This window comes from Fukomys damarensis, unplaced genomic scaffold, assembly GCF_012274545.1.
Source record: "Fukomys damarensis isolate Sample0158 unplaced genomic scaffold, DMR_v1.0_HiC HiC_scaffold_10, whole genome shotgun sequence".
Taxonomy (NCBI): domain Eukaryota; kingdom Metazoa; phylum Chordata; class Mammalia; order Rodentia; family Bathyergidae; genus Fukomys; species Fukomys damarensis.
In genome coordinates this window covers 17,265,481-17,283,260 of record NW_022900922.1, presented here as the reverse complement: position 1 = coordinate 17,283,260, position 17,780 = coordinate 17,265,481, and the positions used below count along the sequence as shown (strand labels likewise).

Here is a 17,780-nt window from a genome sequence, read left to right as displayed (position 1 = left end):
AAAAAAAAAAAAAGATTTAAAGAAGTCAAGACCTGGTCTTCCCGCACTCTCAGCCACTTCTCATCAGTCAGGGGCCTTGCAAGTCTTGGTTTACTCACCTGTGAAATGAGCCACCTGCACCAGGTGGAAGGAAAGTCCTTCCCATTGTTTGGATTATGGACAACAAACGATGGTCTTCTTCTCCTTCCATTTGCTTGAATAGAATTTTAACGAGGTCAGAGTGACAACAGGTGTAACATTTTTTAAAAAACATATAAAATTTTAAAAACTGTGCAACATTTTGACTTTATAAGGTTATACAAAGAGTGAAAAATCTTACTCTCATTCCTGTCTAACCTTCTCTGTTCCCCAGGCCCACTATGCAGATAGAACATGTTGTATATTCTGCTATGATTTATATACTAGTTTTCTTAAGCATTTAATATATCACAAAAATATTTTTCCATCACTGGGTGAGAACCTTACTGAGCAATATTTAGGTTGTTTCCAATCTCTCAGCAGTGCTGTGGAGGAAGCTTGCTTTATCAGGTGTTTATGCCACTGTTTCTGTAGAGTCGATGTCTGCATATCAGATCGTGAAATAGAAGTGTAAACACACTCTGAACTTTTATAGTTATTGTCCAGGTGCTTTCCCTACAGCACAGATGGGATTTATGGAAACCTAATTCCCCACACTGTAGTCACTAGGCATGTTCCAAAAGCATTTGGAGTTTTCATCCTTGAAAAGTAATTTCCACTGAAGTTTTATTTTGCATTTGTTATATTATAAGCGAGGTTAGGCACCTTTTAACATTCTTAGAGTCAACTTATTTTTTTGTAACTTGTTTATATCTTTTATCCATTCTTCTGCTGGGGTTTGGTCTTTTTAAGATCTATTTCAAGATGATCCTTATATGTAAGACAAGCACTATAAACTATTTAAGAGCTTTTTTTCAAATTGAGCCATATGCATATTTTGCCCATGCACTAAACTTGTATTGGCTCATTCCAGTAAGATGGCATGGACATTAAAAGTGATGTGTGTGCAGAGAAGGGCAGTGGGTGAGGCCATTTGCCCAGGAATTCATCTGTATCCTGGTGGATGCCGAGGGTGCATGCACTTACTTCCTCTCCAATCTTCAGAGTGGAATCCTCTCGGCCTTGCCTTTCATTGTCGGTTGTATCTGCATTGTCCTTGGAGGCCTATTGGCAGATTTTCTTCTCTCCAGAAAAATCCTCAGACTCATCACCATCAGGAAAGTGTTCACTGCCACAGGTAATGGTCCGGCTGGATGCAGGGTGGATGTGGGTGGCTAAGGCAGCCTCCTATTTATTCATTTCTTCCTTCTGCCACAGGGGTTTTCTTCTCGTCTATGTTCCTTGTGCCTCTGCCTTGGGTAAGATCCAGCCAAGGTGCCACCATGGCCTTCTTGGTTCTGTCTGCTGCCTCCAGTAGCTTTTGTGAATCAGGAGCTCTTGTTAACTTCTTGGATATTGCTCCTCGGTAAGGACCATGTTATCTCATCTGCACAGAGCCTCAGTTCAGAGGCAGTGGCTTTAAGTCTGCTCTGATGCGCAAGTCAAGAGTGGCATGTGCCACAGGCCACGGGAAACATTCCCATCACTTTTACATGCAAAGAGCTCTTTGAAGTCACCCTGAGATGTCAGCAAGAGTAGTCTGTGGCTATACTGACAGCTCCACTGATAGAGACACACATATCCCTCTGTCTTATGGAATGCAGCAGTCAATCAGGTTCATCCCTGAAAGGTTTGTGAAACCCCACAAAGTAGACAGACCCAAGTAAGGCTCTCATAAAGTGAAAGGACACCACACTATAGGAGAAATAGTTACTGCTGACATAGGAAATACCACAGTTGACTGAGACTTCCAGACCCTCCTTCTGGGGTCCTGGGCGTGAACAGGATCTTCTCATCTCCAAAGGATGAACCACCAAGACTCATGGGAGATAGGTTGGTTTCAGAGAGTCAACATCCATTCCAGTAAAGACTCTTGTATATATTCCAAAACAAGGCTAGAGGATCGGGCTCAATAGCAGGAACTAAGAAAATATATAAACCAAATACAAATCACCAGTCTTCACATTTCTTATAAATGGTTTTGACAAATTAGCACAGATCACCTTTTGGAAGTCTCAGACCCCAGCAGAGGATTTTTACAAACAATTAAACACCTTTCATTTAGGCCTACCTGAGGTGAGCACAGTTCTAGGCATCCCTTGAGCTAAGCACAGACTTACAGCGAGCAGCTGAGGTGAACCCTTTGCTTGCATGGGGTTGTCTCCTTTTCCCAACCTCTCCCTCTCTCCCAGGTATGCTGGCTTCCTCAAGGGACTATTGCAAATCTTCGCACATATAGCTGGAGCCATCTCTCCCACCATTGCTGGAGTTTTCATCAGTCAGGTGAGGTCAAATATTCTGCTGAATATTCATGAGAGAAACCTATAGAGGTTATAAGGAGAAGTCGGATTAAAGGTATTTTTGTTCCCTCCACAATGGATGAACTTATAACTCATGAATCTCATGCACTCAACATCCCCTTGTCTCCAGCCTAGGCTCAGTCTGTGCAGAGAAATTACCATGCTGGGGTGTGGACTGAACAAGAATGCGCTAGGTTATCAGCTTATGCTTTGCAAAGTCTTGTAAAATGAAATTCTTATGCCAACAACCAAAACTTCAGTAATATTCATAGCATTTCTCCTGAGGCATGTAGGGGTCAACCATCCTGGTTTGCCTGAGTCCGAGGGGTTTCTCAGAATGTCAGCCTTTCAGTGTTAAAACCTAGAAAGTTCTAGGCAAACTGGAATACGTGGCTGCCCCCCATAGGAACCCAGACAATGTTTGCAGAATGTGTGAAAAGATGCCAAGTGAGTGAGTGACAGAGTGAGGAGCAGCGTGCACCTCCTAGGAATGCTCAGGATGGGCTGGGCAGACACCACTCCCACTCATAATGCTCACATGGTGTTTTCATATTTGTGCAGCCTTCCTTTCTGGAGATGCATTTAACGTAGTCACAATAAACCTGCTGCCAGAGAATCTTACTGGTGCAGACTTTCCACAAAGAAAGATGTCTGCCTCATTCACATGAATATCCTCTTAAGGCTTCTATGGTTTCCTGCCACTAAGTTAGAAAAATGAGTGAGAACAAAGGAAGCATAAATGTATATCTTATGAAATCAAATCCCTCCTTGTTTCTTACCCTTCTAGCCACTGCCTTCTAACACACTGGCAGGAAATGGTGTTCAAAATGGGAATTTTCAAGTTGATCTTGCCTCTCCTATCATTCATTGGTTGATTGGTTGACTCATCCATTTACTCAATGTATATTGAACATTAGTATGTACCATGCATTAAGTGCATACAACAAAAGTCCCTCTGCTTGTGAAACTTATATTGTAGGAAAGAAATGGATAGAAATCTAGGGAACTAGGCAAAACATGGTATATTTGGTGGTGGTGAACGCTAAGAGAATTGGGAATAAGTCATATTAGAGGAGGGGGATTCCAGCTTAACGCAGTGGGAAAAGTACATGGGAAAGGCAATATTTAAGCAAAGGCTGGAGAAATGAGGGAAAGAGCTGACCATTGCCACTTAGGGGACACCTAGGGTCCTAGGAAGCTGGAGTAGCATTGGGAGGGAGCACAAAGACATAGAACCCTAGTCTTTCTGAACCAGGAAGGGATGAGAATTAAGTGACCACTACTAACTTGTAGTTTCCTGCCTCCAGGATTCAAATGCAGAGTTTGGATGGAGAAATGTGTTCTTGGTTGCAGCTGCTATTGATATAGTGGGGCTAATCTTCTACCTCATTTTTGCCCAAGCAGAAGTGCAGGACTGGGCAAAAGAGCAGGCACTCACCCACTTCTGAGCCACTGGAGTGCATGTGATGTCCCAGCACTTGGTAGTTCATTACTTTTCCTCACAGCTTTGCCCTTTTGAGTCTGCTTGCCTGATATGCCATTTAACTGGAACTGGATTTGTTTCCAGTATCTTCTCAGAAACCTTGGCTATATAATATGGAAGATTTTATGAAGATTGGACATTTTTATAGGAGAAAAAAAGGCTCACTGTTTAACCGTGAACTCCTGAAATCATAGATACATTTGACTTTCTCAGTGTCTTCCTTTTATGTTAAAGAAAAGCATCCAATGCTGGGGGACATTTTCTTGCCAAAGTAGAAGAGAAAGTGGAACCATGGCAGTGAGGCTGGAAATTACCAGGGAAATGAGGCCCAAGGGTCAGAAGATGAACCTAAGAGTTTCCATCAAAAGAAAGGCAGAGGCCATGGAAAGCAGAACATCTCCAACCCCAAGTCCTGGGCCAGGAGGCCCTGCTCTAAGCCTAAGTGGCTCTCACATGCCTGAGGAGGGATACAGGACACTCCAGGCATGGAATGTGGGCAAGATGCTTCCTTGAACACTGACAAGTAAGGACAATAAAGAGAGGAAAAGAGAAATGAATTCTCCTCCTATCGCCCCAACTAATGCACATGGAATAGTTGACTTTGCCTCTTCCTGACAACTCACCCTGCTGGGAACTAGCTTTGGGCCAGTGCCCTCCCTGTACCTGCACTTCCCAGCACTTACCAGAGTCAGCTCTTTCTTAGCTGCCTTCTGGCTGAGTATCTGACGCCAGCCCCACATCTGCTTGGCAGATCTGTGCAGACACCTGTGCATCTTAGTGAGTGAACTGTCCAGTTTCTCTCTTGTCTCCATGAACATTTCTTCAGGGGATCATTCCTATCTCAGGTGCCCTTGTCTGCCTCTCTGACTCTTGGGGTCTTTCCCACCATTCAGGGGGCCTCTTTCAGTGTTCACTTCATTAGTCTAAAAGGTCTCTGGAAATGTACATACGACTCACACTGCTTGACCCCATTGTCAATGTCCAGAGTATGTGGGGTATGCCTAGTTTCATTAAGCACAACATGGCCAGCTCAGGGACCACGAAAGAGAATAAAAATGCTCAAACACTAAGTGAATGTTAATGAATATGTTTACATTCCTGGGATCATGACAGAAATCAAAATCACACAGAGCATAAAGAAGCTTAACATCTTAGGAAGACAGACACCTTTAACCAGAGAATCCTAGCTGTGTAATGACAGTTGTTGATTGCAGAATAATGGGAGGTCTGACACGTTAGAAGAACAGGTGCACTAACTAGAGGGTGAATCAGGGCCACCAAGCTGAAGTGCCTCTCTGAGCTGGGATCTGAAGGACAACAGTAACAGAAAAGAGGGAAAATGATATAAGAAGAAGGCATGGCCAAAGCAAAGGTTTGGTGGCAGGAAAGAGCAATCACAAGTGTCCAGAAGGCAGAGAATAAGAAATCGGGGATTAGGAGAAGCTATAGAAGCATTAAGGCCAAGAATGCACAGCGGATAGTGGACCCAGTGAAGAAAGGGTCATAACCAGGGTTTTTGTCTTTTAAAGCTGCTCTGCATGGAGTAAGGTTTTGTGGTGTAGTCCAGGAAAGAGTGATGGCTATTGGCATGAGGGGGAGGGTGCAGTGAGAGGAGAGTGAATTACTTGCTTTAGGAGACAAACCTGGCAAGACTCTAATACCAAGAGCAGACGATATCTAGAGTGACACTTGGGTTTTGTTTGTTGCTAGATCCAAGGAGGTGCTTCTCAGGCAGTTAGCAATCACACCCAAGTGAAGATCACAAGAAGGAAAATGACCACACGGGTTTGGACTTCACTGATGAGATCTGGGTACCAGTAACAAATTTAGGAATCATCTAGGATTAATTCATCTAGCAATTAATGTTTTTAATATGAATGAGATTGTCCAAGGATCAAAATGTATGCCCGAAAGCTTGAGAACAATCCTTCAAGGATTCTAGTAGTTAATGGTAGCTGGAGGGTGATAAGAAAAGGAAAGAAGGAAGAAGGGAAGGAAGGAAGGAAAGGAGGGATGGAAGAAGGGAGAGGTAGAAGGAAAAGCAAGAGAACAGAGTACTAAGGGAAAGAAAGAGAATGTGTTTCAAAAGGGAGAGAAGAGTCACTGATGTCAAATCTTCAGATCAGGCCACATGAGAGATGAGCAGAAAACAGAAAAGAGAACACTGCTGACATGGCTGGGAGTAGAGGGAGGAAAGAGGTGAGAAAGTAGCTGCAGAAGGGTACCAGAAAAAGGAGAGTTTAAACACTTGTGTTTAAGTCCTATGAGAAGGAGTTAGTGAAGAGAAAAAAGTTGCATGTGGAAAAGAACAAACATTGAGCAAACATTTCTGAGAAAAACACAGGTGAGGTGTGTTGGGACCTGAGGCCCAGTTAGATGGAATGTGGACAGCTTTTGCCTTTTCACTGACTGTTCAAGGTCCTGTCCAGGTCCATCAGCAGGAGATCTAGGGAGTGATTTGCTTGTTTTTCCTCCTACTTGGAAGAGGGGTATAGGCACTGCCATTGTGTGTCGTGAGTGTTCTGGCCAGATAGGAGCATAGTGATCTGGCAGAGATGCCCCACAGGTTGCTGGTGGCCTGCAGGTTGATGGGCTCCAGATGGCACAGCAAACGCTTCTATTGTTCCTCCCCTGCTACACTGACAAGCTTCCTCTACCCAGTTTGCATGTAAACCTGGATAGAGTTCCAGAACTATGCCATGAAATATTTGGCAACATCTTAAACACAAAAATGGTATTGTTTCCACAGTCTATGCCAATAAATGCTTGTTGAGTCACCAAGTGAGTCAATGAATAAAACAACTTTGGGGTGGTACTAGAGACTCCAAAGGTAAAAGTGGGTGGAAAGAAAAGAAGCCTATTTTGATGCAAACTGTCTTTAATTAACTTGTTTTTAGGGCACAGAATCACCTAAATCTATGGACACTTTTTCTTACTTCCTCTGGTATTTAGATACCAAGATACCATATCTGGTGAGCTCAGGACCTACTGTAGGTCTCACCACTGATCATTCAGGTGTGGTTCTCTAGAGAAGTCATTGTCTTGTGTCTTGTCTATTCATGAGCATTTATTCCCCTCTTTTCCTTCCCTAGACTCTTATTCATTTCTCATCTGTCACCTTTGGTTGCTTTTGAAAACAAGTTTGATTTCTCCATTGGGCCCAGCAAGGAGGTTGGGATTAACATTTTTAGTATGAATGAGATGGACTTTTCCTCCAAATGGGCTACCCTGAAAATATAGAAAGCTAAGATTTTCCATCAGTCTGCCCATCAGCAATGAGGGGGAGTGAAAGCTGAAAATTGTGCAAAAGTTTTTTCATAATGCCATAACAAAATTTTTATCTTATGCTTATTTATTGGCTTATTTAACAATAGAAGAACATACAAAGATGAAGATAGATACATAAACTCACTTTTGAAACTGAGACATGTAATATGTTACAAAAAAACACATGCTTCAAAAGAGAAGCTCACACAGCTTGTGTAGTGGGGAGATGGCCCCAGGAATTTCTGTTCCACTTTCTTCCTGTGCTGTGTGTGACCCTGCAGCCTGGCCTCCTGTGCTGGTCACTCATCTCTTCATAAGGAGGTCACTCAGGCTCTTCAGGTGCTTGGCTAACACTATTAGAACAATTAAACAAGTGTAACAAAGCTGCAGGACACAATATCAGTATAAAAAAATCAATTGTATACACACTCGCAATGAGCAATCCAAATGTTAAAATAAGAAAAAATTCTGGTAGCATAAAAACTAGATGCTTACAAATAAATCCAGTAAAAGAAGTCCAAAACTTATACTCTGAAACTACAAAATATTGTTGAAATAAATTAAAGAATATATCTCAGTCTTCTGGGGCTGCTACAACAAAATGCCATTACCTCACACCATTTATAAAAACTCAAAATGAAATACCTAAAGACAAGAGCTAAAATTTAGAAGAAAACTTAGGAGTAAATATTCATGACTTTGGGTTTGATAAGTGGTTCTTTTCTTTTTTCAGATCCACTTATTTATTTTATAAGCCCTTATCAAGTTAATTATCATAAACAGATCAACAGCCAGACTAAAAGGCAAAAAACCATGTAAAACACATAAAACAATCATAGTAAATCAAGGTACAGTTTTAGATACCCTGGCCATGCTGGATTACAATAGCTTGTTTTCTCATTGTGGCATGGTTTCTTAGATATTACTTCAAAGACACATGAAATAAAACAAACAAATTGGATTTCATAAAAATTAAAAACTTTTGTGTATCAAGGAAAATAAAAAGACAGAACAGAAGAAACTATTTGCAAATCATATATGTGATAAGGAACTATGGTCTACAATACATAAAGAACTCTGAACTAAAAGACAACCTAAGTAAAAATGTGCAAAAGCCCTAAGTAGACATACTAATAGCACCATTTACTGGAGAGACATGACGTTTGACTTTGCATGTGCAGAGCACTGATCACTTCTCTCCAATCACCTTTCTTCATACCTTAGACCACTCCAAACCCTGTCCTTGGGGAGAGGGATTTGAAACTTGGGCCACCCCTTCCATATTTGGCTGCCTTGAACATGACCTCTTTCCTTTTTGCAAGAATGATTGTTTCAGTGATTGGGCACACTGGTTAGTGGGCAAAACAGGCCTGTTTCAGTTTGATAACACAATAAACATGTATAAATGAAGTAAGGACACTAAAAAGAAACCATGAAGTATCTATATGAATACACTTCCTTTTCCCTCCAGCTCGGTGTGAGCTCACATCTCTTAGATGGTTTGGTTGACAATGCCAGTTTAAAAAGCCAATGGGAGATAGTTACTATCATAGTCCCAAGTTTCTTCTCTGTCCCAGAGCCTCGGGAATGTGATGTTCAGAAGAAGAAGCCACAGGTTTGGGAAATGACTGAGCTGACTTGTAGGTGTAGCAATGTGGGACCCTTCCCTACTCTTATAACTGTGTTTGTGTGACTTCATGGAAGTTCGGAGCTGTACAGTCTATTTCTCTTCACAGACCCAAACACTTTTACCCAGATCTACTGATGATAAAATCCATTTACATCAGTACAATATCATATAAAAACACTGAAGACAATTTAAGAACACAGGATTATTATTTTATTTACATAACTTGTAATCAGGTTAAGCTTTTGTATCTTCATAGATATAGATACTCTGACAACAACAGGATCCACAAGTTCTCATACTATTTCAGTAAAGAAAATCGAGCTCATCTTCCCACACCACAACAATGATGGAGATAATCACCCAGCATGAAGTCACATGCTGGGATCTGAATGATATATGTGTTATGATTATGTCTCAGCATCTCAGAATGCAGCAACTGCCAAGGCCAGAGTTCAATGCACTGACTTCTGTGTCACTTGGCACGCCACAGGAATTTCACACCAGACAGAATTTGCTCCATCCCAGCGCAAGGTCAGCCTTAGGCTTCCCCAGGGCCCCTTCCTTTGGTTTTCTTTTTATCTTTCTGGCCCCTGTCTTGTTTCCTTTTGTTTGTACCTTCTTTATCAGCTCTCTAAATGTTGGCTTAGCCTAGGGCTCTGAACTGGGTCCTCCATTTTGTGTACAGATGTTTTCTTAGGGAATCCCAACTATATGCTGATCTTCCCAAAACACTAATCTTCTACTTGGACCTCTCAACTGTGTTCTAGACTTGTATGCTTACCTGTCCTCTGCACACTCTCTTAAGGCTCCCAGTTAGCATCTTTAACTCAACATGTATAAAGCCCCACCCAAGTCTTACACCTTGATAATTTATCCCTTTTTTGTTAAAGCCAATACCTAGGTTCCATCCATGATTCTTCTCCTGCCTGCACTCTCTTACATGCCCAGTTCTCCTTCCAGGGGACTTTGGAATCTGGCTGCTTCTCCATCTCCTCTGCCTGCATCTTAACCTATACCACCAGCATGACTCACATGAACTTCAGAAACAGCCTTTATCCTGGTCTCTCTGCCTCTTCTCTTTTCACCAGGGAGTCCTTTCTCTAAATGTGGCCAGAGTACCTTTATGAAACCTATTATGAAGGTAGGCAAGAAGTGAAGTGCTGATGACTTTAATACCAATAGAAATAAATAATGGATTTTCTTATGACATCATAACTATTACCAATATCTCAAAATATATTGTTTTCTACACCATTACTTTGTCAGTGGTACTTTTTGTTTGTTTGGTTGGTTTTTTGTTGTTGTTTTTTGAGACAGGGTCTCACTATGTAGTTGAGACTGACCTGGAACTCACTGTGTAGCCCAGTCTGGTCTCGAACTCACAGTGATCCTCCTGCCTCAGCCTCCCAAGTTCTGGGATTACAGGCGTGCGGCCCTATGCCTGGCTTGCCAGTGGCACTTTAAAGAAGAAGCATATGTTGACATAAATGAGCAGGGGTGCTGTGCTCCTGCAGACAGCTGTCAGTCCCTTCTCACTGACTTCTAAGGATGACCTGGGACACTTGGGCCCAAGGTATTCCCCTGACCTCTGTGGTGGCCTCAGCCATCCTCTGGGCTAATGGGAGCCAGAGCTGACAGTGACACCACCCTGCTGCTGGCTCAGGTGCTACAGCCTCTGAGGAGTGGGGTGGCAGAGACAGGGAGGAACAAGCTCAACCACTGCTGTCATCCCTCAAGTCTCCAAACCTCCAAGGGCCATGATCAATACTCCTTCCCCTCCTGGGGAACCCTTCGAGGCTGTAGTAGTCATGACTTTGATTTCAGAGGAAAGTGCAGTAGCTATTGATGAAGTAGTTTCTTATTGTACCTAATTAACTGATTCATCTTTTTTCCATTCTGACATATTGTTTCAAAACTTTGTGTAGTTTTTAAAGGATGTTATGTAAGCAACAGTATCACATAAGCATATATAGATAGAGAGGTAGGTAGAGAGAGAACAATGTGTTTTCATATACTCACTGGCAAATTTAACCTATTTCCATGTACTTTAATTATTACTTTGTTAAGATTTATTACTTTTATATTTCTTCTTATATATCTTCACATTTTCCAGGGCAGTGTTCTTATACCACTTAGAGCAAATATTCTAGTTTTTCTTCTTCAGCAGCCTCTTGGTTATTCCTGGGCTTCAGTGAACACATATCAATTGTATAAAGACCTCTTCTATTTTCACAAAAATAACCTAGATTTTCTTTTTTTTGTTGTTTTGTTTTTTTGTTATAAAACGGTTTTAATCAGTTCTTCCCATTATAAGCCATCGGGATGGGTAAATGGAATGTGTGGCCAAGGCTTGCTGTGTGCAACACTGAGCCTGTAACCGCCGTTATCAAAATATACATCTGTCACCATAAAAAATTGCGATGTGCTGCCTCCGTGTCTGACAACAGGTATATAAAGAAAAAAAAATCACAAATATTTACACCCTTGTTACACTCCATTATGGACTCAGGATCCAAGGAGACCCCTGCCTGCTGCTGGGCGGCCCAGAGGGTGGTGGAGAGTGCAGTGGACTGGACGCTGGTCCCACCGCCTGGGCCCCAGCATCAGAGGCAGACAAGCAACAGAAATAAAACTTTGGTCCAAAATTTGAAGAAAAATGAAACACCCTGAAACAGCCTTTGCTGTTTGTCCAGGCAGATTGCAAGTGGAGCTGGTAAGGCAACGGCAGGTGGAGGAAGGCGGGTGGGCACCAGCCCAAGCCCTGCAAGGAGACCTGGCTCCTGGCCTCAGGTTCCTGAACGCCCGGGGTCCCCAGCTCCGGAGACCGGATCCTGCCTGTGACTTCATTAATTATAAGGAATAAAATAAAAAGTACAGCATACAAAGTAATACGAGAAGCTTGGATTACACTCATACCATTGTATCATCTTGCTATAAAAAGTTACTTAAAACTATTGCATATAAATGAAAAAAGATTAGAATATTTGGTCAACTGGATATTGCTAGGCACAGCATTTGCAGCCACATCAGGTATGATATGGAGATTACAAGGGCTCCAAAGCTGAAGCAGAGGTCAGTGCCCTCTGGGCCTGGAGGGGGCAGGACGGCACCCAGGGACTGGGAGAATCACTTGATCCATCATTGATTGAGTAGGGAAGGGGGTGGTCAGCCGGCCCTGGCCAACAGGCTCCTGCCCAGAGCTGGGCACATGATCCGGTGGGAGGGAGCAGTAGGCTGCTTGGTGTTTGCCCAGCCAGGACCCACTTTGCCTGTGGGTGGTATGGCCATGAGGCAGGCAGGTTAAGGCACAAGAAAGCCGACTGTGGCCTGGGTACCCTCCCACGGGCCCACCCAGGCTGGGGGTAGGGATGACCCCTGCCACAGCCCCTGGGAGCCTGAGCTATCACCGTCACCGCAAGGTCAACAAGGTGAACTAGATTTAATTTTTTTAAAAACAGGTAAATTGATTTCTCTTTAAAAAAATAAAATCTCTGGTCTGTTAAGGTCACTTTAGCTGATTTTTAAAGTGGCTTTTTTCTGGAATGACGGAAGTTGGCGCCAGGGCGCCCGGCCACAGGCCCACCCTAGATAGTGAACTTGGAGAAGGACACCCGCAGGTGGTGGTTCTCGCCCAGGTCATGGGATTACATTGAATCTTCAGATCATTCAGACAGATTGGAAGAAATTTTATAATTTGAATCTTTTAATATGTGTAGTCTTCTGATTGCCTTTGAATACCTCCCATTAAAAGTTCTGATTGTATTTCTTCTTTTTACATTCTTTTTTAATATATTTATGCTTATTTCACTAGGTAAGACATAACACAGTTTAATATAAACAGTGATAGCTGTATCTTTTTCTTATTCCCAACCCAAAGGAAAATGCCTTATTTTTCACAGAGGTGCATAGTATTTGCTGCAGGACTTTTGTAGCTACTCCTGAGCACTGTCGAGAGACTGCCTAATTTCCTGTGTATGGTTCCATTTTGTTCTAACTTAGGCTCTAAAGCCTAAATGCCCTGTTGGCCTTCTGAGGCTCTGAGTTCCTCTGTTCAGCTTCTGTATTTCTCATCTTTTTACTCCAGAGAGACTAGTCAGGGAAAAGCCACATCTGCTCCAATGACTGATGACCTAAGTTTTCAACACAACTAACTGATATTCAGAAAAGACAAAGAAATTGAATTATGCATAGATTTGGAGGGATGCCTGATTTGACCAAATTTATTTTCATATGACACAAAAACTCATATTCACTTCCTGCTGGCATCTCCTCTACAAGTTTGCACATATTACTCTGTACAATTAGTAATGGGAACATATACACGCCTGTCTGCTCCTTACCTCACTAAGGATTTGTCCAGCTATATTTGAAGAAAGTAAGCCTCCTATCATTCCAAATAAAGATGTAACTCCTTTAATAAATCCACAATACCTGTAATAAAAAGGAATATGCAGGTGTACAGTATGACAATGCTTCAGGAAAAGCCAATGTAATCAAATGAGGTTTAAGAGAGATAACTGCTGACTTCATGAATCATCATTCCTACTTCTCAAATTCTATCAAAATGACAGAAAATATATATTAATATAAGCAACTTTCTAGTTGCACTACGGAGTCAGAAGGGTTGACATTAAGAATTAAGAATAAAGACTTTGTGCCAACAAAATTAATTTTAAAAAGAGTAAAGACTATAAAATATAAAGAAAATGATACCGCAGTCAGAATGAAAGCTAAAAGAATAAAGAAAACAATACCACTGAGAAATTTGGAAGGTGATATATATTGGCAATAAGAACTGGTTTCAGATTAATAAAAAACTGAATAAAGTCCCTCCCAGGACTAGACCCATGGTCCAAGAACTGCAAGTCCAAGAATTGCACTCAATACTTAGGCTGGGCAATGAGAAGTCTATTTGAGTGACCAAAATGATTGGCCAATCCTTAAGGCTCAAGCCAACTTCATCAGGAAGAGAGCTAGAAAAGGAGAAAAGCCAAGAGACTAACAGATAAAAAGGGGTTATTTTCATCAGACATGAACAAAGGAGAACCTTTGGGAGAGTGGAGTCAGTGTCTAATTTAGACATGAACCTCATACCGAAAAGAGCAAAATCTCCCCTTTACCTTAGCATGTTACCTGGGAGAGAAACAAACTTCTGTTGTGCTTCACACTTTTATTTTGTAGTCTCTGTGTTACACCAGTTCATCTCTGTGTACTAACCAATGCATTACTAAGATGTTTAGGGAAAACTCACATTTGTAAATGTTTTTAATATTTAAGAAAAACTGACAGTAAATGAACTGGGCATTGATTACAGAATCAAGGTGAGAATGAACAATTTAAACATAATAAAAAGGTCTAAAGCAGATAGTAGTGAAATTCAAGGGAAGTAGACTTCATAAAATTAAAGGCAAGATTTTTGAGAAATAAAAGGGATAGATACATTTAATGAAGTCTTATCAAGAAAGAGAAATCACAAAAAATTTTAAAAGAGTGTAAAAACAAATTTAGAAGTGCTTTTTTTGTTTTGTTTTGTTTTCTCACTGACACAGGACTGCAGCTGTTGTATAAGCAGCATTCCCCAGCCACCTCTCGGGTTTTGGTCTAGGTCAGCAAGCTCCTGTGTACTTATCTCCTTATGTTACAGTACAGTCCCTGTTAAATTAAAACTCCCTTTGGTGATCCTGTACAGCAGTAATAATGATGGTAATAATAACAAAAAGATATTAAAGGTATAGTAATATAGTTGAAATTTAAGATGACTTTTCTGATGCAGAAAAATATTAATTACTTGAGAAGTAGAAAATTTGAATAATCTAATTACATCAAAGTCATGAAAAAAGTGTCCAAATGACAGTAGATAGAAAGTATGTAACACTTTAAAAAGGAATCCTAAAGAAGACCTCATTGCGTTTTTCACCTCTACAAAAGTAGTCTATCTATCTATCTATCTATCTATCTATCTATCTAGTAATATTAGGGATTGAACCCAGGACCTTCACACTGAGCTACATCCTCATCCTTTATTTTTTGTTTTAGATGGAGTATCACTAAATTGCTAAGTTGTGCATGCTGGGCTCGAACTCATGATCCTTCTGCTTCAGCCTCTCAGATTGCTGGGGACAGTTGTGACACATGCCCAGCTTCCTCTTTTCTTTATATTGTGGTTTTTGGAGGTCATGGCTGACCTGAGAGATAAAAGAAGACTCTTAAATATTCTTACATATTCCAGTTCATAGGTTCCAGGTAATGAGTAATTGTGTGTTTGTGCTTGACTAATGTTAAACCGTAGCAGTTAACCACTAGTTTTTTGTTAAGGGATAGTAAAATTGTATCTGAGATATATTGTGAGCTCTGAAGTTAGGTTGTTTTTTGTTTTCTCACAATCTTTGAAGTCAGTGTTATATTTGTTTTTGGTACAGATTGCACAATTGTATCTCATATAACCCAAAAGGAAAAAAAAAACACAGTTCATATTAAAGAACAATTTGAAAATAGGGCCCAGAATATTTATTAGACATCTTGTAGCACAATGTCTGAATAAATAAAAAGGTGCTCAGAAAGCTACAGGTGCACCAAGGCTTCCATGCTTGAAACCTCTATTTTGACCACAAATTGAAGAAAATTCTAATGATGACATAGATATGGCTCTTTGACAAGAAAAAAAAAGCTGTGTTAGGTGCAATGCATCAAAAATGAGTTGCTTATGGAAACATTTTTGCAAGTGTTATTAAAAGTATCTATGTCTCGAGCATAGCAATATTGTTGTGATGACTGTTGAAATGTCTTGCAAAACCAATTACTGAGAATTTTCATTAAGGGCATTTTTTGTTGTATTTTTTAGCAATATCCATATTTCCAGTATTTGAAAGGAAAAAATTTGCATTCTTTATAATTTTTGATAGTTTCTAGATTGCAACTGAAAATAAGTAAAAGTCATATGCTTTATTATATGAACATAATACATGCAAATTTGCAGTATTTTGAATTTTTCCACATTTCAGTACACACTAGTAATAGATGCATTTTTCAGATGCACATGACCTCCACTGTAATATTTTTGTGCAGCCTCTTAAAGACCTATCTGTGTTGCTTCCACCAGCAACACTTGATTTGGCTGTTTATAGTTTATATGAATGGAGTTGTATTGGATATAATTTTCCTCTGGTATTGGCTTCTGTCTCTCAACATTCTATGCACAGGATTCAGTCATGATGGCACAGATAGCCATCATGTAATGTACTCATTTTTATGGTTTATTTGAATATACTGTAATTTATCCTTTTCTTTTTTTTCCTCATTGAGTTTATTGGTACATTTTAGGTATACAGTACACTTACATACATCACTGGGACCTTGTACCTTTACATGACAGGTCTTGGTTCTCATTTTTTCCCTTGTCCCTGCCCTATCCTTTTCATATTTGGTCACCAATGATTATGAAATAAATTGAATGTGGTCCCATAAATCTTAAAACATATCCTCATTTAGTATATATTCCTTTAAAACTTCATTCAAAACTTCTTTTAAATGAAGTTTTAATATAACCCCTTTACATTTTAGTGGTGATGAGGAGATTAAAACATAATGGATCTTAATGAGGTTAATCGTATGTGAATGTGCGTAGGCACAAGCATGGTGGGATAACTAACTCCAATAGTGTCTTCTGTCAAGCAGTACTCAAAGTATTTGTCATACATTAGCAATACTTTATTTAATACTTTTAACAACTGCATGAGGAAAGCATTCCCTTGTTGCCCCTATTTTACAGATGAGGAACTGAGTACAGAGGAGGTAAGTCATTTGCTGAAGATAAACAGCCATGTTGATACTAAAGCCCAAAAGTCTGCCTCTAAAATATGTACTTATTATTAAACTATACTTGTTGCCGGGTGTGGTGGGGCACTCCTGTAATCCCAGCATTTGGGAAGCTAGGGAAGAGTCAAGGCAGAGAGGGAGTCAGGGTGACTCAGCCAGGGCTCCAGAGACAACAGAGGCCTCATTGGATTGGTGAGATTTTCTTGTCTAGAAATAAGGTAGCCATACCTCTATAAAGAATGTGTTTGTTCTGCTAATTTTATAGAAGTTGCAATTAATGATGCATATCCCAAGTTGCTTTAGGCATAATTCTAAGTTAAACTTTCCTGCTTGTAACCCCATAGCTTGATCTCAGTTTGACTGAGATACTGTCATTTTTTTGTATGTAAAAATCCTTAGATACAGAGTCACTTTGACAACCCATTTGGGTTCCCTCTCAGGTTCAATAACCCACAGCTTTTTGCTGTCACTTTACAATAAAAGCAGCTTTTGCTCAATCCTCTGTTGACCTTGTGCCTTGTAATTCTCTCTGGGTTAAGAAAAGAACTCACCAGTCTGACAGTAACATTTTTCTAATTATTATTATCCTGCCAGGAATATTAAGCTCTACACCAATTAGTTAGCATGGTGGGATTTTTGAAGTCATGGCTGTGGGTTATGTTTTGACATACCGTTGTATTGACAGGATTCTCCCCTGAAGAGACATTGGGCAGAGTCTGTGTGCCATTCACCATCACCACCACTGTGAGGTTCAGGCACACACGCTGTGCTATCACCGTCCCGTTGGAGATGTGCAGGAGTATGGACATTCCATAGCGAAAGGAACAGAAGCCTGGGACTGGGGAATAACAGAGGAATCTCAATTATTAACTCAGCGGAGGTACAAATACCTTATCTTCAGGGAGGGCCAGACAGAACCCTAGATAGTAAATTAAAATTTTATTGTACTAAAGTGTTTGAGAAAATAGTATATAAAAAGATGTGTGACTAATATAATAATAATCCCACTCACTTTAAAATGTAATTCCAAATAAAATATCCCAGAACTATAAGCCATTCTGCAAAGTACATTAGCTCATGTCTATGTGAAAGAGACCCATCATAAATATCTTGGGCTATGCTTGGAAGAAAATTCCTTCAATAACAACAAAGCTATTTCCTCTAAAAG

General features: G+C 40.5%; 1 protein-coding gene and 1 long non-coding RNA gene across 2 annotated transcripts in view; one reads left to right on the top strand and one right to left on the bottom strand.

Moving 5' to 3' along the window:
- The window catches only part of Slc17a4 (solute carrier family 17 member 4), a 17,392-nt gene extending 10,740 nt beyond the window's left edge, over positions 1-6,652 (top strand). The window contains exons 9-12 of the mRNA XM_010622980.3: positions 1,123-1,255; positions 1,336-1,483; positions 2,310-2,400; positions 3,725-6,652. Of these exons, the coding sequence (XP_010621282.1) occupies positions 1,123-1,255; positions 1,336-1,483; positions 2,310-2,400; positions 3,725-3,865 (513 nt within the window). The 3' untranslated portion in view covers positions 3,866-6,652. The remainder of the gene's footprint in view (positions 1-1,122; positions 1,256-1,335; positions 1,484-2,309; positions 2,401-3,724) is intronic.
- A 611-nt stretch (positions 6,653-7,263) lies between these two features.
- LOC104861503 lies at positions 7,264-17,514 on the bottom strand. Its single transcript, XR_780068.2, has 3 exons — positions 17,284-17,514; positions 13,138-13,228; positions 7,264-7,520 (listed from the first exon to the last, which is right to left on the bottom strand). It is a non-coding gene; the product is annotated as an uncharacterized LOC104861503 (long non-coding RNA).
- Between the last annotated feature and the right edge of the window lie 266 nt (positions 17,515-17,780).